The sequence below is a fragment of the Alosa sapidissima genome, chromosome 19 (genome assembly GCF_018492685.1).
Source record: "Alosa sapidissima isolate fAloSap1 chromosome 19, fAloSap1.pri, whole genome shotgun sequence".
Classification (NCBI taxonomy): domain Eukaryota; kingdom Metazoa; phylum Chordata; class Actinopteri; order Clupeiformes; family Clupeidae; genus Alosa; species Alosa sapidissima.
In genome coordinates this window covers 30,645,656-30,655,655 of record NC_055975.1, presented here as the reverse complement: position 1 = coordinate 30,655,655, position 10,000 = coordinate 30,645,656, and the positions used below count along the sequence as shown (strand labels likewise).

The 10,000-nt window shown below is 45.7% G+C and overlaps 1 protein-coding gene across 7 annotated transcripts in view; it reads right to left on the bottom strand.

Moving 5' to 3' along the window:
* Positions 1-10,000, bottom strand: part of LOC121692948 (ATP-dependent 6-phosphofructokinase, platelet type-like) — a 37,503-nt gene that overhangs the window by 10,524 nt on the left and 16,979 nt on the right. For 3 of the 7 annotated variants that reach the window (XM_042072013.1, XM_042072016.1, XM_042072020.1), the window contains 8 exons: positions 8,793-8,918; positions 8,310-8,374; positions 7,527-7,596; positions 5,231-5,287; positions 3,855-4,001; positions 3,295-3,365; positions 2,751-2,838; positions 1,174-1,326 (listed from right to left, as the gene is read on the bottom strand). In XM_042072013.1, coding sequence (XP_041927947.1) covers positions 1,174-1,326; positions 2,751-2,838; positions 3,295-3,365; positions 3,855-4,001; positions 5,231-5,287; positions 7,527-7,596; positions 8,310-8,374; positions 8,793-8,918 — 777 coding nt within the window. Of the gene's footprint in view, positions 1-610; positions 764-1,173; positions 1,327-2,750; positions 2,839-3,294; positions 3,366-3,854; positions 4,002-5,230; positions 5,288-7,526; positions 7,597-8,309; positions 8,375-8,792; positions 8,919-10,000 lie in introns of all 7 variants that reach the window. The other 4 variants (XM_042072015.1, XM_042072018.1, XM_042072014.1 and 1 more) reach the window with 3 other exon arrangements.

The window sequence follows — 10,000 nt, the reverse complement described above, 5'->3', positions numbered from 1 at the left end:
TGCTCCTGTACATCTATCTGTGCTGTTTACACACACACCAACTCAACTATCACACACACCAACTCATCTATCAGGTCTTTGGCTATGAAGAGAAGGTTTGGCTGTTCAAACTGTCACCAACTATCACAACTGTCTGGTAAAGAGGGTGCTCACTCCTTTAAAGCTACACTATGCAGGTTTAGGTATTTAAAGGTACACTATGCAGGTTTAGGTATTTAAAGGTACACTATGCAGGTTTAGGTATTTAAAGGTACACTATGCAGGTTTAGGTATTTTTGGCAGTGTAGAGATTGGAGTGTAGAGGTCCCTCTAGAGTCGCGATGTATTTATATGTTACTCTGCTATTGTAAATAGCAAACTTCTCATGACTTATCCCCCCTGTACATAAATGCAAAAACTATCTCCAAAGAGTTATATCTATTGACAAGGTAATGTTTCACGATTCTCGTGAGATTCTTGAAGTTGCATGGCTGGTTTTCTTGGTAGCGACTCGCCACAAAACGCCAACTCGCCACTTTGACTACTCCCATGGCTAGTTGAGAAAGTGCTGACTCACCACTTTGACTACTCCCAAGGCTAGTTGAGAAAGCGCTGAGTCAGCGCGCCTTACCTCCACGATGGCGTTGAGGGAGGTGTCGGCCCCGATGCTCAGGTCGGTGCCAGGGACGTTGTTGCTGATGGTGGCGGGCAGCATGCAGAGGGGCACACAAAACTCACGGTGGCGCCAGCGAGCCTCCACCAGCTGCAGGACCGCCTCAAACGCCTGCGGGCCCAACACAGCCCACTGAGTGGATGGTGGAGGTGGAGTGTGTGTGTGTGTGTGTGTGCAACTATGTGGCGGCTCCAGCTCTGGTTCGGCAGCATCGTGAGAGGCACCTGGTGTTTGGGATCACCAATTACATTTTCGCAGATACCACCCTTTCAGCAGATAGAGGAATGGTATTGGCTAAGCAGCGGAAGATAGCGGAATATGATTGGCCAGTAATGCCCCTTTGGATCTCCAGACAGTCACACAATCTCTTGTGGCATGCTTTGCACAACTCCACAATGACCGCACAACGCAAAAATACTCGCATGCAAGTGTCAACACATGTACACATGCAAAGACACACACATGGCAAGTATAAACAGACGCGTGCACATGCACACACACACACACACGCGTCATCTTACGCCTGTAATGGCATTGAGGGCTGTGTCAGCACCGATGCAGAGATCGGAGCCGGGGATGTTGTTGGAGACAGTAGACGGCACCATCACCATGGGAACGCAAAACGGATCATATGAATCCCGTGCTGCTAGCAGCTCCTGCAGTCCCAGATAGGCCTGCAGGCACAGCGCAAAGCTTCATTGGTAAACACAGAGCATCATGGGTAAACCCAGAGCATCATGGGTACACCAAGAGCCTCATGGGTAAATACAGACCTTCATGGGTTAACGCAGAGCATCATGGGTAAACACAGAGATTAATCTGTGTTATTTATTTAATGTGGGAAATAAGGGTGTAATTGTGTGTAATTACAAATGACTGTGATGTTGTTTGTGCTCTGACAATGCTGCATCTACACTCTACACATGATGACCCCTTCTGGAGCTGTTGCTGTTCTAGCCCATCACTACTGCCCCCTACTGGAGCTGTTGCTGTACTAGCTCATCACTACTGCCCCCTACTGGAGCTGTTGCTGTACTATCTCATCACTGCTGCTGTAGTAGGGTCTATTTTAAACAACACTACCCTGTTAAAAAAAACAGCCTGACCAGCTAAAGGTGGTTTGCTGGTTGACCAGCTTGTTGACCAGCTTGTTTGACCTCCCTATGATGGTTGACCAGCTAGACCAGCAAATCTCTTGCGAAAACATACCTTCAGCTGGTTTACCCACCTAACGATGGTAATTCGGCTGGTTTTGCTTGTCGTACCACCTCAAGCTGGTCATTTTAGCTGGTGTTGCTGGTCTACACTGCTGGTTTAACTGGCCGTGCCAGCTTATGTTGGTCAAACCAGCATGACCATCTTACACCAACAATGTCAAGCTTGGCAGGCTGGTCACCAGCATGACCATCTTGCACCAGCTGTATCCCACACGACAGGCTGGTCAAACCAGCATGACCAGCTTCCTCAGATGGTCACACCAGCATATTCAGCTGGTGGCCTAACCAGCTACACCAGCAAAGACCAGCAAGAGCTGGAAGAAAACCAGCAAAGACCAGCTAAAACCAGCTACCAGCATAAGCTGGTTTCTGGCTGTTTTTTTCAGCAGAGTCTGGATTGGACCGAATTCTGACTAAATCTGAACCATATCCGGACTTGATGTGAACGTGCTAACGTATGAACCTCAGTTCCTGACATCTAAAGAGACGTGCTAACGTGTGAACCACATTCCTGACATCTAAAGAGACGCGCTAACTTGTGAACCACATTCCTGACATTTTACCAGACGTGCTAACGTGTGAACCTCTGTTCCTGACAGATAACTGACATGCTAGCGTGTGAACCTTTGTTTCTGACGTGCTAGTGTTCCTGCTGTGCTTGTGTGTGAACCTCCGTTCATGTCGTACTAGCGTGTGAACCTGGTGTATGACGTGCTCGCATTCCTGACGTGCTCTCATGTTCCTGACGTGCTAGCATGTTCCTGACGTACTCTCATGTTCCTGACGTGCTCGCGTTCCTGTGAACCTGGCTGCTTTCGGGGAGGGGTCTTATCATAGGCTGAACGGGAAGAGCTGATTGGCCAGAAGGAGTGTGACCTCACCTCAAATCCACCAATCACCAGCAGGGCGTTGATGCGGTGAATCCTCATCTGTTCGGCTATCTTATCAATGTGCTTTGCAGGCAGGGTCCTACACAGAGCAACAAATTCAGTGTGTGTGTGTGTGTGTGTGTGTATTTAGTACCTCTTTGTCCTATGTAGTGATCCTCCGTCTGTGTGTGTGTGTGTGTGTGTGTGTGTGTGTGTGTGTGTGTGTGTGTTCAGTGCCTTTTTGTCCCCAGTAGTGATCAGCCTTGTGTGTGTGTGTGTGTGTGTGTGTATTAAGTACCTCTTTGTCCCCAGTAGTGATCAGCCTTGTGTGTGTGTGTGTGTGTGTGTGTGTGTATTAAGTACCTCTTTGTCCCCAGCAGTGATCCTCCTTGTGTGTGTGTGTGTGTATGTATTAAGTACCTCTTTGTCCCCAGTAGTGATCAGCCTTGTGTGTGTGTGTGTGTGTGTGTGTGTATTAAGTACCTCTTTGTCCCCAGCAGTGATCCTCCTTGTGTGTGTGTGTGTGTGTGTGTGTGTGTGTGTGTGTATTAAGTACCTCTTTGTCCCCAGCAGTGATCCTCCTTGGCCGGTCCAGCCTCCAACATCACCCCACTTAATCTCCTTGATCTGCAAATCAGAACAAGGCAATCAGCTGCACACATACCGGTACACATGTATATTTTATGGTGTGTAATGTGTGCTACCTGTGCCTTGATGTGAGTGAATGTGTGTGTGTGTGTGTGTGTGTTTTTGTGTGTTATCTGTACTTTGGTGTGTGTGTGTGTTTGCATGTTACCTGTCCTTTGGTGTGTGTGGGTGTGTGTGTTTGTATGTTACCTGTCCTTTGGTGTGTGTGTGTTAGCATGTTATCTGTCCTTTGGTGTGTGTGTTACCTGTCCTTTGGTGTGTGTGTGTGTGTGTGTGTGTGTGTGTGTGTGTTTGCGTGTTACCTGTCCTTTGGTGTGTGTGTGTGTGTGTGTTATCTGTCCTTTGGTGTGTGTGTTTGCGTGTTACCTGTCCTTTGGTGTGTCTGTGTGTGTGTGTGTGTGTGTGTGTGTGTGTTTGCGTGTTAACTGTCCTTTGGTGTGTGAGTATGTGTGTGTGTGTGTGTGTTACCTGTCCCTTGGCGAAGCCTTCAAAGCCGTCCTGGACGGCCATCATGCGGTGCCCCTCTGTGATGCCCACTCTAACAGCCGAGCGCACTGCTGCGTTCATGCCCGCTGCTGGGGCACCCACATTCAGTACCGCCACTGTGAACGGACCCTGTCACACACACACACACACACACACACACACACACACACACACATGTACATGAAAGCCATATGTAACAGAGTATTCGTCCGCCGAGTCGAACGCTCTAACCACTGAGCTAAAAGCCCAGGCTTCCAACTCAGCGGTTAGTTGCGCAACTAGCGTGCTAGCTCAGTTTGCCTCCGTTACACATATAACATTATAAAAACTTGCTGTCATTTTATCATTGGGTTGGACATTAAATAACCTAATGGAAATAGCAATAGCGTCTTAACTACTTGAGCAGTGCTAGGTTAGCTTAGCATTAGTTCAGTCTAGCCCAACAAAGCAATTGCACACTCTGTTGAATCCTGAGCCTTTCTCTGCCTGAACTTCATCAGTAGACATCCTGTCTGCACACCCAGGACTAGACTCTAGCCTAGTGGCAAAACTATGCGTTAGCCAGACTCTAGCCTAGCAGCAGTACTATGCGTTAGCCAGACTCTAGCCTAGTAGCCTAGCGGCAGAACTATGCGTTAGCCAGACTGTAGCCTAGCGGCAGTGCTGTGTGTTAGCCAGACTCTAGCCTAGCGGCAGTACTATGTGTTAGCCAGACTCTAGTCTAGCGGCAGTACTATGCGTTAGCCAGACTGTAGCCTAGCGGCAAAACTATGCGTTAGCCAGACTGTAGCCTAGTGGCAGTGCTGTGTGTTAGCCAGACTCTAGCCTAGTGGTAGTACTATGCGTTAGCCAGACATTAGCCTAGCAGCAGTGCGGTGCGTTAGCCAGACTCTAGCCTAGCGGCAGTACTATGCGTTAGCCAGACTGTAGCCTAGCGGCAGAATTATGTGTTAGCCGGACATTAGCCTAGCAGCAGTGCTGTGCGTTAGCCAGACTCTAGCCTAGCGGCAGTACTTTGCGTTAGCCAGACTGTAGCCTAGCGGCAGAATTATACGTTAGCCGGATATTAGCCTAGCAGCAGTGCTGTGCGTTAGCCGGACTCTAATAGTGGCAGGACTGTGTGTCGCTCAGACTTTAGCCTAGTAGTAGTTCTGTGCGTTAGCCAGACACTAACCTAGCGGCAGTGCTGAGTGTTAGCCAGACACTAGCCTAGCGGCAGTACGGTGTGTTGGCCAGACTTTAGCAAAGCAACAGTGCTGTGTTAGCCAGACACTAGCCTAGCGCCAGTGCTGAGTGTTAGCCAGACACTAGCCTAGCGGCAGTGCTGAGTGTTAGCCAGATTAGAGCCAAAGACCTACATCATGACGGCCTTCCTCCTGACTCTCCTCCTCAATCTGTCCACCATTCTCCTCGGCCTAACGGGCACACACACGAGTTTAAAACCCGGTGTGTATGTGTGTGTATGATGCATGTGTACATTTTACATACATACATTAATTCATTTAACAGACACTTTTATCCAAAGCGACTTACAGCAAGAGAATAACATTTCAGCTACAGTGCAGAAAAGACCTTAGATAGGAATTACTATTATTACCCTAGGAATTAGAGAGGGAGGTGCATGAAGAGGGGAGAGAGGGAGGTGCAGGAGGAGAGAGGGAGGTGCATGGTAAGGAGGAGGAGAGAGAGGGAGGTGCATGGTAATTGCGCATCAGTTGTGTCCGGTTGTCAGAAGTAGGAGGACAATAGGTATCTTTTTAGGTTAGGTTCTTGAGTGTGTGTGGGTGTGTGCATTAGGTTAGGTTCTTTATTGTCCCAAGGGAATATCTTTTTCACACATCAGAGGTTTCAAAGCAGCATAGGAGTTGAGGATACATTTGAACAGGACGTATTTGAACACGTCTACAGTTGTGCAACATTCTCTGAAAATTTCAAGCATCTAGCATTAATTGTTCAAAAGTAATGACCCAAGGAACTTTACTTAGTTACTTTAAAAGACTGTATTTTATTCAGATTCAGGACTAGGGGTGAACGATTTTGGAAAAAAATCTAATTGTGATTTTTCTCACCAATATTGCGATTGCGATGCGATTATTTTTAAGCTCTTTATCTTCTGTCTTATTCAACAAAGACAAGCAATATATTATTCTATAGTATGACCAACACAAAATTAGATAAGTTAAACATAAACTGTTCTTTCCTGGAGCCCAGGCCTATGTTATGATGGCATTAGGTCATTGAATAAGATTGATGAATGATGAATGAAATATTTCTTTATTTAACTATTTTAATCACATTAGTAGACCTATATTTGTTGAACTTCCAGCCTTGTAAACATTTAATGATTCTGATTCGTTTCTATTGTGTTTCTATTTAATGTAGATATGACCTTCTTTCGTTAGTTAACAAATAGGTCTACATGTAGTGGCACTGACACGGCTTCTCCTTGTCCTGTGCTCTCCATACACGCGCGCGCGCGCACACACACACAGACCCGCTCCTCTCTGTAGGCTACTTGCACGTGAATCGGACAAACTACTGTAGATTGTTAGCGCAAATAAATGCGGCCGAAAGACTGTCCGGCTCGGTGTTAACTAAAGGTTAGCATCATCAACACCGCAGCGCAATACTCATGCATGCAAATTAACTAGTTTGTTCATATCACAACAAAGCCAATCGCGGAGACAAAACTCTTTAAACAGGCAAAGTTATCAGCAGTTAGCAGCATGTATGTAGCCTAGAGCCTTAGCTGATAAGCTAATGTTAGAACAGCTGGGTTTTTGGTGGTTAGCTGTGTCAACTACTTGCGGATAACATTATGCATCAATCTGTGAGATGAAATGTTTGTGCCGCCAACCCTCTTGGATATCGCAAATGCCCCCACTGTCACTGTACTCCAGTAAACAAAGTCCCCAGTGCACAGGTGAATGGGTGCTGTGCAGCCTAAACAGTCGTGGAGTTTTAATCGTCAGCCCGACAAGTGAACGAAGTTACCAGCCAGAGTAGCAGCACAGGGGAATTATGAACTAGAACCAGGGACATGGCAGGTTCTAGCAAAAGGTAATGAAGAGGTTTATTTTTAACCAAAGTAGCTCTACTGATCAGACCTTTCTTGACACTGTTAGCTGGTCCTCTTGTTTACGTTGTTTGCTTCTTCAGTGGTCGTGAGAAGAGTCGGTGGCGCGTCGGCAAGCGCGAGTATAAATGCGTTTGGGTGACGTCACATATTACAAATCGCAGCCTTTGCTGTTTGAAAATCGTGTTTCATCATATCGCGATATTATCGCAAATGCAATAAATCGTTCAGCCCTATTCAGGACCCTGTTTTTGGCCTCCATATCTCAGAAACTAAAGTAGATGAGTTAAAAGTTGAAACAGTTGTTGCTGTATAATACCATTATTGACATTAAAAAGTATGAAGCCAATCCAAGATGTTCAGGCGGGAGACATGGTGCTGTGAACCAGCACTAAAAGACAGGATGTCACAAGCAAATTTTAAAATAGCAGTAACATTTTGCATACATTTGTGTGTGTGTGTGTGTGTGTGTGTGTGTGTGTTGGGATGACACTAAACTTTGAGTCTGAATTCCCTTCTGCATGTGACAAACACACACACACACACAGACATACACATGCAGACACACATATACTCACATGCGGGACCTCAGTGTCAGTCTTGCGGTGAGACAGCAGTTTGTAGGTGTTTAAGTTATTCTCAAAGCTCCTGGAGAGGACAGGAAGGCAGAGACAACAGAACTCTTATCATGACTCAGCAGCATGAGTAAACTACAAACACGACTCAGCAGCATGGGTAAACTACAAACACGACTCAGCAGCATGGGTAAACTACAGTACAAACAAGACTCAGTAGCATGGGTAAACTATAAACATGAGTCTGCAGCTATATACATGACTCAGCAGCATAGGTAAACTATAAACATGACAGCAGCATGGGTAAACTATAAACATGGTAAACTATAAACATGAGTCTGCAGCATGGGTAAACTGTAAACACACTATGATGTAACCATGTCAACCTGTCAGCGTTGAAAATAAGGGAGATTTCCCAGGTTTCTAACCCAAAATACGGGACATTTCAGCATTTGGCTTTCTGTTGCTGTCCCTCTGCTAACAGCAAGGATTTAGAATACAAAACTGCTGCACTAACTAAACGCCGTTATCTAAAATATAACTCTAAACACACATGCACTTTAAAGCAAGCAAAACAAAGCTTTGAAAACATCTGAAGGTAGCAACAGGACAAAGTACAGAGACTGCCAGGTCTTATGGTAGGGCTAATGTTACAGCACTGATTCCGACTGAAACTGTCTCTGTAAACATGACTCAGCTCTTCAGACTCAGAAAACTGTCTCTGTAAACATGACTCAGCACTTCAGACTCAGAAAACTGTCTCTGTAAACATGACTCAGCTCCTACCTGCCCCTCAGTCGTACAGCATCATCAAATCTCTTCTCATCCATGGCCTTCTGCACATCCTGTGTCTGACACACACACACACAAGAACACACACAATTTAGAGGGAAAAGGATAAAAGTGAACATACTGCATATCTACTCACTCATTCATCATGATCTCTACTCACTCATTATCTAATCTAATATCTAATCATCAGTCTAATCATCTTATTAAGGAGACATGTTTGGGCCTTTGTAATCTTTGTTACACACACACACACACACACACACACACACACACACACTAACTCAGACATATGCACACACAGCACACAGACACGTACAACACATTCACACACACAGGAATGTAATCACAAACACAGGACACACACAGACAAACACTGACACACACACAGAGACCCACACACACACACACAGACACACACACACAGAGACCCACACACACACAGACACAGACACACACACACACATATAGTTGACTCACCATCTGAACGCACTCCATGAGGGGCAGCCTGACGGCCTGATTTCCACACAAAGACACGACGCACGCCGGCGTCCCAGGAGACGCCTCTAACAGTGCCAGTACCGCCTCCACCCCCATACGGCTAGCCTGATGAACACACACCACACCACACCACACCACACACACCGTACACACACACCGTACACACACACCGTACACACACACACACCACACACCACACACACACACCACACACAAACACACCACACACACATACCACACACACTCACAAACACACACACACACACACACACACACACACACACATACCACATTATACACACACCACACACACACACACACATTTATTTATGGTAAAAGGAGTTTGGCAGAGACAGGTCTGAAATACACTCCTTTGTACAGTGCATTTGGGAGAGTTATTCAAAAAGTTACAAAGATACATTAGTGTGCATACCCACCACTGACCCCTCCCCCAACACACACGCGCACATTTTTCTCTTGTCTAAAAAAATCATAAAAGTTTCTACATTGTATATTCTATATGTCACCCCATGTGGATGATAAAGGTCACACTGCTTTGATTACTTTGGTGTGTGGTGGTCAGGGCTTGAAAACGAAATAATTTTTCAAACGTTCCGTTCCGAACGGTTCAGGTAGGCCTATGTTTAACGTTTTCGTTCTTGCATGCGTTCCTCCACCAACATATCGGTCCTGAACCGGTTCGGAACGCAAAATATTGTTCGTTCTTAAAGTTCCGGCAGTGTTTGGTGGGCCTATCAAGTCTATTTTTGTGGACTTTACCTTAGAATAGACATACTCATTATTTAGCCTATACCGTAGCTATGCCCAAAAATAATAAATCACAGGCGGCATCCAAAAACATTCAGATGGGCTATCCATCCCATAGCCTACAGACTTACTGTAGGCCTAACCTATGCCTATAAATAATTTCTTATCAAAAATATTTCTGGATACGTGCTAAACTCCTTACCTGGTTGTAGCCTAAGTTTTATCCATATGGAGATCTTCAAAGGCTTGCGCTAATTCCAACCCTGTTTATAAACTAATCTTTCTGTTGCTGACAAGGCCTATCTCAAATTTCCCGTTTAACTCTTCTACATAGAATAGGCTATAATTGCGCAAACATTTCAAATCCCGACTTTGAAACGACAAGGCGTGGACAGGCAAAATAGGCTATTACGCATAGG